The sequence below is a fragment of the Podarcis tiliguerta genome (genome assembly GCF_965153285.1).
Source record: "Podarcis tiliguerta genome assembly, chromosome: 8".
Taxonomy (NCBI): Eukaryota; Metazoa; Chordata; class Lepidosauria; order Squamata; family Lacertidae; genus Podarcis; species Podarcis tiliguerta.
In genome coordinates, this window is record NC_139541.1 from 2,114,029 (window position 1) to 2,133,103 (window position 19,075).

Here is a 19,075-nt window from a genome sequence, read left to right on the forward strand (position 1 = left end):
GCATCAAGCAAAACTGTATTCTCAAAACAATGGGCCACAACAGGCTTTCATTGCCTCCAGAGGCCCATTCCTACCGGCAGATGAGACCAGGTTTCAGACAAGCTGGAGAAGCTTTCCTGGACAATTACTTGAGGACACAGTGGAGGCCATGACCTTGATGCCACATGGGAGGTGTGAATATGCACTTTAATCACTGCTTGCTAGCCCTTGGAACAAGATCTATACCACCAGCACTGTTTCATTGCACACAACTCCGTAGAATACCGGGGGACATTGCAGGCTCCACAGTGCCGAAGAGTATACTCAGGAGTGATCATGTCAGTAGTCCTCTGCAATAGTTCTCTTCATTCCATAGTGAGACAACAGCCTCAACAGGATCACCTGCTCTGTCCACCAGAAAGTGCCCCAGAGCATTCAGGAATCCACCAGAATCCGTAGCTCTCAGAGGGTGGAACACCTTAATTGCAGAGAGGGATAGCTGCCATGAGTCCAACCTTCATCAGGACGTGGTCCAACCATAATGATGGAATGACATACCCATTTCCAGATCACTTTTCATCCCTTTTGGAGCAAAGACCAAGTCAAGGGTAGGTCCTTTGTGCATTGGGTTGAAGATGACCCGAGACAGCACCATGGTTGCCATGGAATCCTGAACCAATGACCCAACGGCAGCATTGGCGTGAAAGTTGATGTCACCCAGAATTATCATCTGGGATTCCATCAGCACACTGCTCAAGACTACCTCAGCCAGCTTGGTATGGGAGGATGTTGTTGGTGCTAGTACACCAACAGCACCCCTAAGTCTCTAAGCCCAAACATGAGATGCAGGCCCTGTAGTCCTGCTCTAAGGCAGAGAGATTTCCCACTGAGGACGAATGAAGCCTGGTGAACTACAGCAACCCCACTCCCAGACAGTCTAGCCTGGATGGATGCTGCACCTAGTGGGGCAGAGCTGGGTAAGATCTAGCAAGGTATGTGGCTGAGCCCAAGCTGCCTGATCCCCTTTGCTCTTCCTGAGCAGACTCACAGGAGCTGCGTAGATGAAGGCTGCGAACAGCAAAGTCACCAGCACACAGCAAAGGAAAATTAAGAGCTTCCATTTGCTCTTCTGCCACACAACGAAGTGGATGCTCTTCAGCGGGGCTGTAAACCACAGGAAAGAGGTCTCCGGCCTCCTGGTCACGGGGAGAAGGAAGGGGCAAGAAAAGTTAAGCAGATGTTGCCCACAGCAGCTGTCTCCATCTTCCCTGGCTTAAGAACATGGGGAGCTGACATACACTGAGTTAGACTGTTGGCCCACCTAGTTCGATATGGTCTACATCAGGACCTCTGGGCCTCCAGATGTTGCTTAACTACAACTCCCATGATACGTGCCCATTAGCCACATTTGCCTGGGGGTGTGGGAGTTGCACTTCAGCAACACCTGGAAGGCCAAAGGTTCCCTGCAACTGTTCAACGCCGACTGGCAGCAGCTCTCTAGGGTTTCAGGCAGGGGATGCCCCCAGCAGGGGTGCCAGCTTGAATAAAACAACAATTTTAAAGTCAAAGACACAAAACAGTTATAAACAGTTCCATGCATAAAAACAATGCAAACATAAAAACTATACCATGTAGTTTCAATATGTTTGCATATAAAAACGGGATACCAAGCAGTATCCAGAACCTAATGTCTCTCGTGGAAAATTCAAAGGGTGGCTGCACCTAGGTGCCCAGTGCTGCTTAGAGCGGTACCAGTACAGCTAGGAAAGGTCCTCAGGGCCCACACAGATGCCAGGCAGGCATGGGCAGGGAGAGTGCCAGAGGGCACAGTGCTCAGAGCAGGCTAGCCAAACTGGGTGCATGTGGCTTAATTGGTGTAGCTCTCACACAGAAGCCTCCCAGCCACCAAATCTTTGGAAACATGCTCTGCCACAGCCTTTGACAATCTGGTGCTCTCCAGATGTTTTGGACTGCAGTTCTCATCAGCCTCAGCCAAGCACAGGGCTGATGGGAGCTATAGCCCCAAACACCTGCAAGGTACCGTATTTTTCGCCCTATTGGACGCACCGGCCCATAGGACGCACCTAGTTTTCAGGGGGGGAAATCAAGGAAAAAAATATGATTTCCCCCCCGCAGCTCTGGGAGCAGCGGACAGGCTGCACGCAGCCTGTGCGCTACTCCAAGACCTTCTCCCTGCTTTTGCGGGAGGTGGCGGAATTCCCCCACCTCCTGCAAAAGCTCACAGGAGCCGTGCGCGACTCCTACGGGCTTTTCGACCAGGAGGGAAAAGGGACGGACTCGGCCAGTCAGTCCCTTCTCCCTCCTCGGGGAAAAGCCCCCAAGAGGGGCGCTCTTCAAAGGGTGTGCGGCTCCTGCGGGCTCCTAGAAAAGCCCGCAGAAGCCGCGGAGCCCCTTTAAAGAGTGCATGGCTTTTGCCTGCTTTTGTGGGAGGTGGGGGAATTCCCCCATCTCCTGCAAAAGCCCACAGGAGGGAGAAGGGACGGACTCGGCCAGTCAGTCCCTTCTCCCTCCTCGGGGAAAAGCCCCCAAGAGCGGCGCGCTCTTTAAAGGCTGCGCGGCTCCTACGGGCTTTTCTACGAGGTGGGGGAATTCCCCCACCTCCTAGAAAAGCCAGCGGAAGCCGCGGAGCCCCTTTAAAGAGCGCACGGCTTTTGCCTGCTTTTGTGGGAGGTGGGGGAATTCCCCCATCTCCCGCAAAAGCCCACAGGATGGTTGGAGAGTAGCGGGATGGCGTCGCACGCCTTCCTGCTGCCCCCCATCCTCTGGGGCTGGCGAGGGGGGAAGCGCTGCTCCCCCCCCCGCCAGCCTCAATGCTGGGATGGAGAGTAGCAGGAAGGCGTTGCGCGCCTTCCTGCTGCCCCCCATCCTCTGGGGCTGGCGAGGGGGGAAGCGCTGCTTTCCCCCCCGCCAGCCTCAATGCCGGGATGGAGAGTAGCAGGAAGGCGTCGCGCGCCTTCCTGCTGCCCCCCATCCTCTGGGGCTGGCGAGGGGGGAAGCGCTGCTTTCCCCCCCCGCCAGCCTCAATGCCGGGATGGAGAGTAGCAGGAAGGCGTCGTGCGCCTTCCTGCTGCCCCCCATCCTCTGGGGCTGGTGAGGAGGGAAGCGCTGCTTTCCCCCCGCCAGCCTCAGTGCCGGGTTGGAGAGTAGCGGGATGGCGTCGCGCGCCTTCCTGCTGCCCCCCATCCTCTGGGGCTGGCGAGGGGGGAAGCGCTGCTTTCCCCCCGCCAGCCTCAGTGCCGGGTTGGAGAGTAGCAGGATGGCGTCGCACGCCTTCCTGCTGCCCCCCATCCTCTGGGGCTGGCGAGGGGGGAAGCGCTGCTTTCCCCCCGCCAGCCTCAGTGCCGGGTTGGAGAGTAGCGGGATGGCGTCGCGCGCCTTCCTGCTGCCCCCCATCCTCTGGGGCTGGCGAGGGGGGAAGCGTTGCTTTCCCCCACGGCCAGCCTCAAAGAGCAGACTCTCCTGGCTTCAGCGGAAGCAACGCAAAGCCTCCGGAGCGCAGGCTTCGGAGGCTTCCCGTTGCTATCGCTGAAGCCAAGGAGCCTGCATTCGCCCCATAAGACGCACCTACATTTCCCCTTCATTTTTGGAGGAGGAAATGTGCGTCTTATAGGGCGAAAAATACGGTACTAGATTGGCAAAGGCTTCCTTCTTGACACAACGACACCCCCTTCCCCATTTCTACCTCCCCAGTAGTTCATGCAGCAGGGGGCACCCAGGCGCTGCAGTCTTACTCTGGTGGCTTCAGAACTGGGTTCATGTTGGGCTCCTCTCTTCCTTTCCCAGCCGGCCGCTCTTCAGCCTCCTTTTCTGTCAGCAGCTCCAAGGACATTTCCACCTTGCCCTAAGAGAACGAGAGAGGATGGGCAGAGGGGTTTCCAGGGGGGTATTCAACGGAAAAGAGCAACGACTCAAAATTGCAAAGCGTAACTTCTACTTTCTCCCCACTCCCAACTGGCTGGAGAAATCTGTGGATCAGATTTAGGTGGTGGTGGGGAGGGCAGGGAATGGGGGTGTTAAATTGCATAGCTGAAAGTCATTACACTAGTGTAACTCCTCAACTAAATACCCAATGTATGCATATTTTTCAATATATGGGGGTGGTTCTTCTGTTCATTGGGGTATCTTCTCTTCCAGCAATTGCATAGAACGATGTGTCTATAGTGCCACCATTCTTAATTTGGCATTTCCTGTTAGCCCTGTTCAAGGCATGCCCAGCCTTGAATACTTGGAGGGAAGGAAAGGTGGAGAATGGGACACATAGTACATTTGGAAAACCTTTTGCTACGGCAGAGCTGGGAAGAGTTAGAGAAGGCCCAGAACAAGACAGGCAGAGCTGAGAGCCCTCCAGAGGCTCCACCCACCAGCTCCAGCCAACGTGGCTGTTTTTCACAGTCCAAAACTTCTGAAAGGCTGGCTTAGGAGTTCATGAAGTGAACTCCTCCACTCCCCTCTGTTCTACTTGCTATTCTTTGCTACCCAGACCCAAGTCCCAACAGGCAGAGGTGTGGTAGATCTGGCCTAGGATGCCTTACGGACCGACACGCGAGGCTTGTCTTTCTCAAAGACGATGCAGGGCCACCATCCCCTCATTTCCCTCTGCTTGAACAGGGAGACAGGTTTCCGTTTGCGGCGATGGAAAAAAGAGGTGGAGGTGGTGGCACCGGTGTCCTCCAGCAGCATCTTCACGGTGCAGTCACGGGGACGCTTGGCGGGGCTGGGCATGCTGTTCAGGTTCAGCTCCAGGATTCCTGCAAGTGGAACTGGGTGCTCAGTCTCCATGCTTTGTGAAGGACAGGGACAGATGACATGTTTGACAGCAGGGGAAGGCAGGGAACCTCAGGCCAGTGGGGAAGTGCAGCCCTCCATCTAGACTCTCTTCAGGCCGCATCCTGGCCACAGCCACAGCCACACTCCCCAGGCCACACCCTGCACCCTCCATGAGTGTTTTTGCCTGGTGTCAGGAGCAAGCCAACAATAAATGACACTGTGCAAGTTGAAGCTAACTTTTTATTTGGAAGAAAATGATCTGCACAGACTTGGTGGTGTATCAAGCCTAATGAGCCCGTCCCTGGTAGGTCTTGCCCCATAGTTCAGTTGCCAAGACTGAAAGTCCATCCGTACCCCCCCCGGTCATCTGAGTACCCTCCTCTCCAAGGTTTTTCTCAAGCATTTAGAGTCTCTGCCTCAACCCTTTTCATGCGTCTTCTGCTTCTGGGAGATCAGGCGGGAGAAGAGCTTATCTCAGCACAAGGGAGAGGCCCCCTTGCTTCTCCAGCAACCTGACTTCTCTGCCTCTTGGCCTCCCTCCTCCCCTGCTTCAGCTCTTGCCTCTGATTCTGGACTTCTGTCTGCCATAGACTCCCTCCAGCTCACTAAGCCCTGTTACCTCTCCAGCTTCTGACACCTGATCCTCCCAGTCTTCTCCCTCATCCTCCTCTGACCACCCATTGCTGTCCCACCACCCCTCCCTGGGCTCTGAGCCTTCTTCCCTTGGAGGTTCCCTCAGCTGGTTCCTCCCACTGCGTCCAGCCAGTCCATGATACCTGACTAGAATGCAACTAGGGTCTCTGTTAATGCTTCTTGCATCTCTGGGTGGAGGACAGTGTGCATGTGTGTATATGCACAGGGAACCTAGCCGACTGTACAAGCCAAAATCCAAAGCTATGGCTTTGCCCACAGTTGGCTCTGGCCCTGCCTGCCACTTGCATGTGGCCCCTGGGAGGCTGCCCAGAAGGGAAAGCGGCCCTCAGGGTGAAGAAGCTTCCCCTACCCTGAAATAGGACATGGGGTGAAAAGCCTTGTCTTGCCCCCCAGGTGCAGGATTCTTTTTACCTATAAAATCATCAGCTGAGAACTTGTCATTGTCCCAGATCTGGATGATGAGCTTGGGGGGCACTTTCTGCATGGTCTCGTCAAGGCTCCAGAAATGTTGCTGCAAACAGGGTAGAAGAAGGGCTGTTGAAATGGGAGACGCAGGACAGGCGTCAAGGCAGACCTGCTCAAGTCAGGACCAGCTCCACCACACCTGGAAGCTGACGCCGAGGCTGTGGGGCAGGAGCAGAGGAGAATGTGCACAGAGGAGGGCAAGCAAGACAACCAGGGGTTGGAAACCAAGCCTTATGAGGAACGGTTGAGGGAACTGGGCACGCATAGCCTGGTAAAGAAGAGAGTGAAAGGAGATATGGTATCCATCTATCTAAAGGGCTGTCACATGGAAGAGGGAACAGGCTTGTTTTCTCTGACTCTGGAGGGTAGGTCTCAAACCAATGGCCTCAAGTGACAAGAAAGGAGATCTTGACTAAACACCAGGAAACACTTTCTGACAGTAAGAGCTGATCAACAGTAGAACAATCTCCCTCGGGAGGTGGTGGACTCTCCTTCCTTAGAGGTGTTTAAGCAGAGGTTGGATGACCATCTGTCATGTATAATCTCGTTGAGATTCCTGCATTGCAGGGGGTTGGACTAGATGGTCCTCAGTGTCTGTCCCAACTCTACAATTCCATGATTCTATAATATAGCAGCATGAAACAGTGCTTTCCAGAGAAAGGAGTGTGGTAAAACACTTGACACTAGGTGGCAGCACCAACTTGGAGTATTCTTTTCAAGTTTATTAGCTAGAGAAGCCGGCCAGTTGCTCCAGGGCTATTCACTGGAGGAAGCACATTGGGCCCCCTGACTATTTCCACAGAAATTTAGATGAACCATCATTAAGCTAACTAGGGACATGGATCATATTCCTGGTGATGAAGCAAGTTTTTAGTTTGCTTGCAACAAAAACAACCGTTGTGTGTTGTGCTGGGGTGACTCTCAAAATTCACAAGTGACATGCCAAATAAACAACAACAACAACAACAACAACAACAACAGTATTAAAGTAAACTGATGAAATGGAGAGGGAATTGTTTCAAGATGAAGCAACAAGGGGGAAATGTGCATTGCGGAAAATCAACTAAGGCGCATGCTGCCGCCGCTGCTGCTGCCGGATTTTGATCTGTGGCCTGGGACTATTGGGAAAGAAGGAATTGGTAACAGTAACCAGAATGGAATCTTACTTTTGATGATATGTGCAGCGCACAATGTTGTTATTACCAACACATTCGTTCAACAACAAATAATAAATTTAAAACATCTTGGAGGCATCTTCGGTCAAACCACTGGCACCTCTTAGACTATGTTATTGTCCGTGCTAAAGATCGCCGTGATATGCTCCTTACCAGAGCTATGACGAGCGCTGACAGATCACCGACTAATACGCTCCACGATGGCTATCAAGATTATACCTCAGTGCAGGCTTCAAGGAAGGAAACCAAGGTGCAAAATGAACACTCAAGCCCTTCAAGATCCCATTAAGCAGGATTGCTTCCAGACAACTCTTAAGGACCACCTGCTTTCAGAATTCCCTGATAACATTGAGGAACGCTGGACCAATCTAAAACCATCCATTATTGCAGCCTGTGAACAAACTATTGGATACCAAACCGAAACACCAGGACTGGTTTAATGAGAATGACAGTGAGATTGGACGCATGATTGACAAGAAAAGGAAGGCCTTTCAGATCTGACAAAGAGATAGAAACTGTGCCACTAAGAAAGAAACCTATGCCAACGCTAAGGCTGAGGTTCAAAGAAGAACCAGAGAACTACAAAACACCTGGTGGATTAAAATAAAATAAAAAAAAGCTCAAGAGATCCAGCACTTAGCCGGCACTCATGATGCACAGAATTTCTTTAAAGCCACAAAGACCATCTATGAGCCAGTAAATCATGGCATATGCCCCCTACACTCAACAGATGGTACCACACTTCTAAAAGATAAAGAAGCTATTGCACTGCACTGAAAATAACATTACCAGCATCCCCTTAACTGTAACTTCCCTGTAGCTGCTGAGGTCCTCTCACAAATTCTGCAAAAACAAATTAGAGATGAGCTTGCAGTATCTCCAAATCTGGGTGAGTTATGTACAGCTATTAATCAAATAAACAACAAAGCCAGTGGACCTGATGGGATACCTGCTGAAGTCTTCAACGTGGGTGGAATTGAACTTACACAACAACTTCACAAGCTCATCGAAAAAATGTGACAGAACTGATTGCAGAAACTATTGAGGCATCTCTCTGTTAGCTGCAGCCGGTAAAATTCTTGCAAGGATCTTAGCAAACCATCTCTTAACAATATCCAAGGTGACCCTTCCTGAATCCCAAAATGGTTTTAGACCTTTTAGGGGGACAGTGGACATGATTTCCACTCCTCAACAGCTTCAAGAAAAATGCAGAGAGCAAAGCCAACCCATGTATATGGCATTTATTGACCTGACTAAGGCCTTCAACATTGTAAATAGCAATGCGATTTGGACTGTGGAGTGTTCTTCTGAAAATTGGCTGCCCAGATAAATTTGTGAACATCATTCAGCTCCTCCATGATAAGGGAGAAATGTGCTAAGAGGAAGGCACACTTGGCAAACCCTCATTGTGATCTACTCCTGCCCAGAAACCTATGTCCCCACTGTGGAAGGACGTGTGGATCCAGAATTGGCCTCCACAGTCACAGACTCACTGTTAAAACCGTGTTCATGGAAGACAATCCTACTCGGCTACCAGGGATTGCTGAAGAAGAGGAAGAAGAAGAAGAAGAGGAAGAAGAAGAAGAAGAAGCGCTTTCCATATAAAGTGCTTTGTGGGACTGGAGCATCCCCAGAGACAGAGCCCCTGTGTTTCATGAGGCAGCTCCAGATTCTCAGCAGCAGCTAATGGGAAAGATCCCCTGTCTGCCAGGGAACCCAGAGAGCTCTTGCCACTCAATGCAGATCAGGGTTTAGGAGCCATTTTCAATTCAAGGGCCAAATTCCTTAAAAATCACTCTATTTTTTGGTGTGTGTGTGTGTGTGTGTGTGTGTGTGTGTTAGAATATGTCATATGAAAGCCAATGTTATTATTCCACACTTGCCAGGGCATTTTCCTGTCACTTCCTTTATTGCAAAAAGTCTGATCTTTTGGGGGAAATGGTTTTATTTACTTATTTGTTGTATGGGACCTCCTAATCAGCTGTGATTTCTGCTACATGATTGAAACCCACTAGAAAATAGCAACAGCCTGGAAGTGCCCTGCATCTGAGAACTATAAGTGCTATTAAATTTACATGGACTAAGTGTGCCAGAATATGAATGAGAGTATCCATTAAAATGATGTGTGCACCACAGAGAGCCGTGTGCCTGTCAATGTGCCTCTGATTATCCTCCAGCAGATGATATGCAGAGAGATATTTTCTGTGAACCACCCTGAGACCTCCAGGTATAGGGCAGCATATAAATTCAAGAAATAATAATATAATCATAATCTCTTGAGTTGGATTTGTGAGATGGAGGACAGGAAGGCTTTGCTGGTTGTCCATACACAACCCTCCTTCATTCAAGTTTAACAAAATTTATGTACTACTTAGTCAAAACAAATAATAATAATCAAAGCAGTTTGCATAAATGAATATAAAATATTCACAAGAAAACACCAATAAAATAAACTGATTTTAAAAACAAATAGAAATATTAAAATGTTAAAATGGGAGAAAAAAACTACATACTATAAATTTGCATGTCTGTCTAGGTGTGGCCTATGCCAAAAGGATTTTTTTAAAGCAGGCATCAACAAGAGTGCAGCAAAGGTGCCTACAGAGAGTTCCAAAGAACAGGTGCTGCCACACATTAAGAGATTGATTCCTTGCAAGTGCAGAGCAGGCATGATATGTCAATTGTAAAGGTGCCAGTTCTGGCGGTCCACGTGGTTGAGGGCGTTCCTATGGGGTAAGGTAAGCTTTGAGGAAGCCAAGGCCACCTCCCTTTTTCTAAATTGGAGCAATGCTCTGTTTCAGTTTCCACCTACCTTCTTGGTGAGAACGCAGACCTGCTCCATGGGCAGGTACTCCAAGGTAAACACAAAGCGCCAGTTGAAGTTGCCTTCTCCTGTCAGGGACCTATAATGGATATCTGTCTTCTGCTTGTCCTCCTCCAGGCCATCCATCCACCTGGAACCAGGGCAAAGGAGATGCTGGAGTTGTTCATAGGAACTCTTTTGCCCCATCCCAGATTCTAGGGCACACTTGGGTACATTGGCAATAAAAAGCTGCATCATCTAGTCCCGCTGGCAGCTTTGGGAGAGATGTCCCTCTTCCTCCATGACCCTTAGGCAAGGGACAGGGGGGGGGGGCTGAATGCAGAGCAAAAAGTCCAGGTTCCCCTGACATCTCTGCTGCTGGAGCGTATCATCCAGCCCAATCTTCCCCAACCTGAGGCCTTCTGAATCTTTTGGACTCCAACTCCCACCAGCCTCAGCAACACAAGGCCATGCAGGCTGGTGATGTTGGGAGTTGCATTCCAGAACATCTAAGGCTATTTTTCACCCCTTTAAGGTGCCAGAAAACCCATCTTTTATTTCTTGCATTAGACTATTGGGGCAACCCTTTTTGAAGGCTGATGGGAGTTGCAGTTCAGCTACAAATGTGGCAGAGGAGCAAAGGTTCTCTATACCAGGAGAAGGAGAAAGTTCTGGTGCAGAAGCACCAGCCAAATCTTTAGCTACTAGTCTCTCCTTTGTGAACTGCTGCTTCATTTGATTGTTGTGAACCACCTTGGTTCTTTGGAGAAAAGCAACACAATTGATGAATGAATTCATGAATGGTTTTGTTATGCAAATGGGGCTATAACAGTTTGGGAATCATAGCTCCATGACACCTCAAAGGAAATATGGCTAGGGCTGGTAGATAGCTCTCCATCTGCAAATAAGACCAGTTTTTGGTCACTTGCCACCACAGGAGTTGGGCTGCCATCAACCTTCTGCCTCTGTTCTCTCATACCCTTTCACATAGATGTCACTCATCCTGTCTCCAAAAATGTTGGTGTCTTCCAGATCCACATCTTTGGTGTTCCAGATGATGCAGCGAAGTTCGTGCCTACAGAGGAGACGAACAGGAGAGTCTTGGTGCTACTGGGAGGGTGCTTTAAGGGATTCCTCTTCCTGCTATATACAAGAACAGGGCAGGCTAACAAGGACTTTTACTGGAAAACTTTCTGTGCAACCCCGCTCTAGTCCAGTGTGGAGATGCCAGTGGGGTTTGGAGCTGGAACCTTCTGAATGCAAAGCAAATGCTCTAGCAATGAGTTGTAGCCCTTCCCTAAGAGCAGGGGCGCCACCAGTAGATGCCTTTGTGAACCAGCTTCCCCCTTGTGTCATGCTCTGGGATTAGAAACAATGACAAGTATGCAACAGCGGACACGGGGTGGTCAGATCCAGCATCCACGTCCACCTGCACCCTGACACTCTCATTCAACCATCCTGAAAATGTGCTACGCGGGTGCAAATAGTTCTGGGTCTTTAAAAGGGTTGGGGTGGCTGTGTTTGGTGCACCTACTTCTTGGGCTTCCTTGGGGTGATGTCAAAAGGAGGTCCTGGCTCACCTATATTTTCTGGGAAGATGTCGACCCACATCTGCACTTTCCCCTGGATATGAAGAGAGGCACATTCTTAATGTTTTTCAGTTGGTACTTCAGTGATGTACATAAAGTATCGTCACAAAACAGACAGTGAACATAACAAGAGATAAAAAACAACAACCACATCCTCCTCCCTATGCCAGAAACCAGGCAAGTAATTGTATTCTCATGTATACTCACTGTTGCCTATTTCATTCATTTTCTCTGCTGTTCTTGCAGGGACCTTACAGAGCATATTGCCAGGATTTGTCACCATTTTAACTGGCCAGAAGAGACTGAGATGTCCAAGGACAAAGTTAGGAGCAGAAACATAACAATGGCATCTGGATTTGTGCTGATGCTGGTGACAAGGTGTTTTGTAAACCATATTACATGTTGGCCTATGTAATAAACTGCCACCAAACAGCCTGCAATGCAACTGTTTTCTTTTCCCCCTTCAAGATTGCTACATCACATCTTATTTCTTCAGCAATTGCTAACTTTCAGACTTTCTTAAGCCACAATTCTAGTTCAATGCCCTGCGGGGTCCTCCAGGCACAAGATTTATAAAGGAGTCTGCAAATTCAGACCTGCAGGCAAGAAGGCTGGTCTTCCTTTCCAATTCCAGTGTGTGCCACTCTGCTTCAAAAGGCAGGTTCCATTTCATCTACCAGCACCTATTTAGGATATTACAGTACTTCAGCATGTCTGAAATTTCTCCTGGGGGTCAGTGCCAAACATATCCTTGCCTGCTGCAGCCAAATGGGGAGGAAATGGGTCTGGGGCAGGAGTATTTAGGGTAACATCTACTACACTGAAACCAGCTTCAACTCCCACCCAAAGAACCCTGGGAATTGCAGTTCTGTTGGATGACGGATTTCTCACAAAACTATAATTTAGAGTAATCCATGACATATACTGGGTTCAACCAGATGTAGATTTTCTTGGGCACCATTAAAATTGCTGGTTGTGAGGCAAAATGGCCTGGGACCATCTTGGCTGAAGGATCAAGTTCTCCTGCACAAACCAACCCAAGGATTGAGATCTTCTTGAAAGGTCCCCATCTCAGTCCTGCCTAAGGCATCTAGACAGCATCTAAACATACTGTCTAAGGCATGTTTGGCAAGGGTGCAATGAGAGGCCTTCCTCACTCACTGGCTGGGCCTTCCCTCTGGGATTCTCTCCTTAGGGTCTCTGCAGAAGACCTATTTATCAGGCATCCATCCTGATCCTCCTGCTTATGTGGAAATTTGGTTTTGGTTTGTCAAGCTGCCTTGGCTTTTTAAATGCATGGCTTACTTTAATATCCTTTAACAGGGCAGTTCTTGTTGGTTTCACCTGTTCTTATTTTATCATCACACACTTTTAAAAATGGGTTTATAGCATTTTTAAAAATCATAACCATCATCACTTGGTAAGCCACTTTGAATGCTTTGCATAGAATGGTTGGATATATATATTGCAATTATAATAAATGAACAGTAAGTCGGACCTGCAGGAAAATCTTGCTGACAGATGAGCTTCTGTTCAGATTTCCTGCCAGCCACCCCTTTTACAGGATACCCCTCCATCAAATCCTAGCATTCTGGGGTTTAGCCAACCAACTTCTACTCAGTGAGACCCATTGAAATTAATGAACATAATGAACATGCCTATTAATTTCAATGGGTCTATGCTGAGCACAACTGGCACTGGACACAGTCTTTGCCCGCTGAGCATGCTCAGTCCTTATTGTGTTGTTTTGGAGACTCCTTGCCCCCGATCCTTGGGATTAAGCTCTCTTCTGAGTGGATGGTACTGTTGGGGCTACGTAAGTGTCAGCACTTGGAGAATGAGTTTGCTGTAGTTTTATGTAGGATAAATGAACATGTCAGCCAAGTGTGCAGCTGCTCTAAGCTTCCCACCTGCGAAGGGGAGCCAGACTACAGGGGCAAATAGTGAAGCTTCTCTCTTCCAGCAACCACCAAATGTGTAGGCTCAGCAGCAGCTAACTTGGCACCCTTCAGCAGTTGTCTGGGATGGTGGGAGCTGCAGTTCACAGCAACTGGCTACTCCTGGTGCAGTGGGGAAACGGAGGCAGGAAATTTACCTGCTGGATCCCGGGATTGGTAGCGCTGTAGATGCCACGAGTCTCCACGTGTTCAGGCACCAGCCCACAGGTATGGAGGAGATGGAGAGCCATGCGCTCTTTTGGAGGCCCCAGGAAGCCATGTGACGGTAGTTTAGTCTCTGAAAGGGGAGTGTCAAGTACAATAGAGTCAGCACTTATTCAGCCAAATGTATCACAGGAGCGTGAGACTTCCATGCAGGGCAAAGGGGGCCACAATTACAAATACAATTCTGCTCCAAGGCAGCCTGTGTTCTACAATTTATACGCATTGTGCAACATAAGCACATTTGCAGAGTGCTTCTTCTGGGGGAGCATTTTTCCTTGCATTATGCTCTTCCCACAAACCTTTGTGGGGATTTATTGAGTGGGGATTTATTGGATTTATTATTATTATTATTATTATTATTATTATTACTACTACTAATACTATTATCATCATTATTATCTTTGTTTCTTTATTGTGATTTTATGTTGTAACCACTCTGAGGCCTGTGGGTATATGGCAGCATACAAATGTTAATAATAATAATAATAATAATTTGCTGCTTGGTGAATGTCAGACAAACCATGGTTAAGGACAGGTGCTGGGTTCACACATAATACCAAGCTATAAATAAAACAAACCATGGGCTGAAAGCCACCAAATATCCATGGCTTCAGATCATGCTTTGTTGGCAATAAACAAACCATTTTGTGAAGTCATTGGGCAGGGTTCACACATAATGCTAAGGCATAGCGTAACAAACTATAGTTTAATTAATCTTCCTTTAGCATTAAATATGTGCCGAACCATTGCTCTCACACCCAGAGAGGACAGGTGAGCAGGAAGCAACAACGAGGAGGAGCAGCAGCAAGCCAGAGCTTCAAAGGATTGGCAGTGGGCTCCCTTTTAGCAGGTGCTTAGTGATGCCAGTGGCAGGTGCTGACCTCGGGCTCAACCTTCAGAGCAGCTCAAGCCCCCTTCTCTCTTGCTTCGTGGGAATATTTTGAAGTACTTACCAAAGTCAGACAGCTGATAAATCTTGCTTCGGAAAGTGGCTCTGCTGCCATCTTCACTTATATCCGGCTGAGGTATGTTCTTGGTCCGAGCATAATTCTCCAAGAGCTGGCTTGGAAGAAGCTGGTCTCGCCACTGGGTGGGGCCACATCTGTGTGGGAAAGGAGCGATCAGGAGGTCAAGTGGCATCTGCAGGGGGGGCTACCTGAGGGATTTAGTTTCTCCTAGACTGCAGAAAATGTTTATTTCATGAACTGGTTTAATGCCCTAAAAAAATGTCTGCAGGGCAATGATTTTTCTGCTCTGTTGGGTAGAAACATTAGCTAATTGTTCATTTTCATTTCACCTACTTCATTCCTATCTCTGGAAAAGTAAATAGAGACTTTAAAGAGAAGGAACTTGTTAAGCTAATATTAATATTGCTTGCTAAAACGGTAAGATGAACACATAGTGGAAATATTTCTGGTGCTCCAGGGCAGTTATATTGTGGATCACAGAGAGAAGACAAACGTGACCTAAAAACCGAGTGTTTTGTTGATGAAACATTGATATGTAGCTTATGAAATGACCACTGGCAGTTCATTAGTTAAGCCTGGTGCTCCTACCCTGCCAGGGGACGTGGCAATGGGGGAAGGCATCTCTGTGGGGCTGCCCCCTTGAACTGGCTGCTCCCAGCTCTTGCAGCAAAACCATGGGCTCTGACAATGAGCCAATCTGAAGCAGCTGCCTGCGTGAGTCCAGAAGGCACCCGCTTAACACCTATGCTCATTGCTACTTACACGCAGTAGGACTGTGGAAGGCCACAGTTGGCTCCATAGCGGGACAGGATCCGGTCCTCCAGGTCAATGATGGTGTCTCCAATTACATCATCAGGGGAAAACATGTCAAAGTCATAGAATGAGATCTTCAATTCCTTTTCTGTTGGGATGTCGCACATAATCTCAAACATCCTGTGGCGGTCAAGGAAAAGAGTAGAGGAATAAATAAATATGTATGTATGCCACTACTGCGGCCTGCGTTTTCTTAGCTCAAAAATGGAAAATGAGTGAGGTCCCAACTAAAGAAGAATGGAAAGCATAAGCTGATGGAATATGTGCAGCTTGTGGACCTAACATACAATAAGTGAACAAGTAGAACATACATTTAGAGAAGATTCAAAAATATTTATTGAATATATGGGGGGAAATTGTGTACACTTGAAAACGTTGGCAGCATTAAGATAAATTCAACAGTGTAAATAAGTTTTGATGGGTGTAATAATGGAATACTGAATGGTTTATAGTTTACATAAAATATGTGGTGCTGTGGGTTAAACCACAGAGCCTAGGGCTTGCCGATCAGAAGGTCGGCGGTTCGAATCCCCGTGATGGGGTGAGCTCCCATTGCTTGGTCCCTGCTCCTGCCAACCTAGCAGTCTGAAAGCACTTCAAAGTGCAAGTAGATAAATAGGTATCGCTCTGGCGGGAAGGTAAATGGCGTTTCCACACGCTGCTCTGGTTTGCCAGAAGCAACTTATTCATGCTGGCCACATGACCCGGAAGCTGTACGCCGGCTCCCTCAGCCAATAAAGCGAGATGAGCGCCGCAACCCCAGAGATGGTCATGAGTGGACCTAATGGTCAGGGGTCCCTTTACCTTTAAAATATGTAGGGATTTATGGTATGCAAAATGAACCATAAAAGAAGAAGAGAAGTCATTGATATTTTAAGGCTGTTTAAATGTGTATTTAAAATTGTAAAACAGAAAATTTAATAAAATATATATATAAAAAACGGAAAAGAGGAGAGGAAATAATCCTTTTCCCTTCCCACCTCTGAACGCTTGTTGTGCTCTGTACATTCCAAGGATAAGTCATGGTAGGGATGCACCTGTGTCTTAACAACCCTCTCCTATCCCAGTAGCTTCCTGCCCTGCCCTGAACCAGAGGTGGGGACAGCATCCGCAGAATGAGCGCGAAGAGATTAGCCTTAGCAGGCAGAGGCTCTGAGGGAGAAGTGTGCCAGACCTACCTCCCAAAGACGGGCTCCAGAGTGTTGGGAATATACTCCTCCCTCTCTCCAACCTTTTTCTTCCCGACCTTGATTTTGATGTAGGGGTCACACTGTAAGGGGACACAGTTCAATGCAGGATGTTAGGAGGACCAGACCCTCAAACGGGGCCCAGCCACACCTGCTGTAGAGGAAGCCTCCTATCACATAACACAGGGAAGCTCAGAGCAGGAAGCGAGAACCGCAGGCAAGCAAAAGAACACAGCTGTTGTGATTACCAGACCATTGGTGTCCTTTGGCTCTAGGTTAAAGGCTCGGATGATGTAAATCCGGACCAGACATGACTCGCAGACGTTGTCGGGAAGTTCCTGGAATTGGCGTGGAGGGGGTGGGACATTGGGATCTTCTGGTAAAGGATAGATCCGGAAAAGTCCCTGCCAGAGAAAGCACTGTTTCATTTAGTTACCAGCTCCACTGCCCCCACCCCAGAAGTAGCAGCTGGCAAGGCCACATTGTTCTCCTGGCTGCCCAATGCTCTGTGCTGCTGTGCCTGTTCCATGCTGAGCACCCTGCTCTTAGCAAGGGGTGTAAGGTCTTGGGAAGCTGGGAGAGCAATGCAGCCCCACCTACACCCCCCCAGCCGCTACTGCCTGGAAAGGCTTCAAGAATACAGCTTGTTGTTGCTCGAAGCTGCCATAATCTCTCCCCTGCTGATTTCCTGCTTCTCATGCAGATGCCAAGAGACCAAGAAGCCTTGCACAAAGAAAACGGGACTCTGGTCCATGAAAGTGTACGCCACGACAATTTGTTAGTCTTTAAGGCGCCAAAGACGTTGTGCTGCTTTTGCTGCAACACTGGCTAGTCAGGCTACTCCTGGGGATGAAACCCACATGCAAAACTTGGCAACTCTGCTTCTGAAGACTATATGTTGTTTAATATACACCTGAAGCAGAGTGGGAAGTCAGTCTCCTGAAAACAGTCTCCAGGGTGGAATTTCTGTGGATGGCTTTATAGATGGCTAGAAAGCAGGGCCACTTGGGGCAGGCCCTCACCTTGAACTGACCCCCCACTCTGGGGTCGTCATCTTTCACCAGCCCTCGGTGCAGCTGAAAGGTCTGGCAGAAATCCTGTAGGCCATGGAATTCAGGCACTTCTTCCAGTTCACAGCTATACATCTGGGAGAAGGAGACACAGACGCTGGCTTAGCACCTTGGCTGGGCTCCCTGCAGCGTGTGCACCTGCTCAGTGCTTCAGCCATCTTTCCCCAGGCATTGAGTTAAATTCATTTTCTTACATTTAAGAACATCAGAATGTAAGAGCCTTCTGGGTCAGGCCCAGCAGCCTGTTCTCACAGTGGCCAGCCAGAAGCCCGTGGGAAACCCGCCAGCACAAGAGCATCCCACACAAGGTCCAGCAACTGGGATTCAGAAGCAACTGGGATTCTGCCTCTGACTGTAGAGGCAGAACACAGCCATCATAGCTAGTAGCCATTGATAGCCCCCTCCGCCATCTTTTAAATGCATCCAGATTGGTGGCCATCGCTGCCTCTTGTGGGAGTGAACTTCATAGTTTAACTATGCAATGTGTGAAGAAATACATTCATTTGTCTGTCCTGAATCTTTCAACTTTCAGCTTCCTTCAACATCCCCGAGTTCTCGTATTATGAGAGAGGGAGAAATACCTTTCTCTGGCCACTTTCTTCCCAGCACCCACAATTTTATATACCTCTATCATGTCTCTTCTTACTTGCCTTTTCTTTAAACTAAAAAGACCCAAATGGGTATTTTGTTGCCCTTTTCTAAATATTTTCCAACTCAACAATATCCATTTTGAGTTGAGGCATCCAGGACTGTACACTGTACTCCAAGTGTGGTTGCATCATAGATTTGCATCATGGTATCATGATATTGGCCGTTTTATTTTCAATTCCTTCCCTAATGATCCCTATGTGCATCATTCACTCTTGTTTACACAGAATGGCAGCGTTTGCCATTTTGCTGCCCATTCATTCAGTTTGGAGAGATCCTTTTGGAGTTCTTCACAATCCTTTTAGCTTTAATAACCCTAAAAACAACAACTAGATCCCTGCATTATCTCTACAAACATGAGTTTGGGAACAGATGTTAGTTGAGGAAACCTGCCGTTCCGCCTTGCATTCTGCTTGGGCTGCTACCCCTCCCCCCACAGCACAGGCACCTTCAAACTATCAAAGCCCTTCTCCAGGTAATGTCCACTCTTTGACAGATCTCCCATAGTCACGTAGTACTTGCTCCACCAGTCCACCTCCTCTTCCTCTTCTTCCATCTCCTATATGGGGAGAAGGAAATTCAGTTCACCTCCACATCACATGCTCTCAGAGCAAAACAACATTCATTCGGATCCAAACTTGACTTGTGGGATCTGATCTGTAGAATATGTTCAGATTATAGGAGGCAGCACAATAGCCCAAACATTTTGCGATGCTCCCTCAGCTACTGTTTCTACACAAGTTTTTTACTAAAATTGGAAGAAGTCAGAGGGGT

The 19,075-nt window shown here is 48.3% G+C and overlaps 1 protein-coding gene across 1 annotated transcript in view; it reads right to left on the reverse strand.

The window, feature by feature from the left end:
* The window catches only part of FER1L5 (fer-1 like family member 5), a 94,964-nt gene that overhangs the window by 6,512 nt on the left and 69,377 nt on the right, over window positions 1-19,075 (reverse strand). The window contains exons 39-52 of the mRNA XM_083453440.1: window positions 18,750-18,860; window positions 17,606-17,728; window positions 16,832-16,987; window positions 16,575-16,666; window positions 15,346-15,516; window positions 14,569-14,717; window positions 13,549-13,688; window positions 11,399-11,487; window positions 10,844-10,939; window positions 9,874-10,015; window positions 5,833-5,932; window positions 4,537-4,748; window positions 3,732-3,841; window positions 1,028-1,175 (exon numbers count right to left, since the gene is read on the reverse strand). Coding sequence (XP_083309566.1) covers window positions 1,028-1,175; window positions 3,732-3,841; window positions 4,537-4,748; window positions 5,833-5,932; window positions 9,874-10,015; window positions 10,844-10,939; window positions 11,399-11,487; window positions 13,549-13,688; window positions 14,569-14,717; window positions 15,346-15,516; window positions 16,575-16,666; window positions 16,832-16,987; window positions 17,606-17,728; window positions 18,750-18,860 — 1,839 coding nt within the window. The remainder of the gene's footprint in view (window positions 1-1,027; window positions 1,176-3,731; window positions 3,842-4,536; window positions 4,749-5,832; window positions 5,933-9,873; window positions 10,016-10,843; window positions 10,940-11,398; window positions 11,488-13,548; window positions 13,689-14,568; window positions 14,718-15,345; window positions 15,517-16,574; window positions 16,667-16,831; window positions 16,988-17,605; window positions 17,729-18,749; window positions 18,861-19,075) is intronic.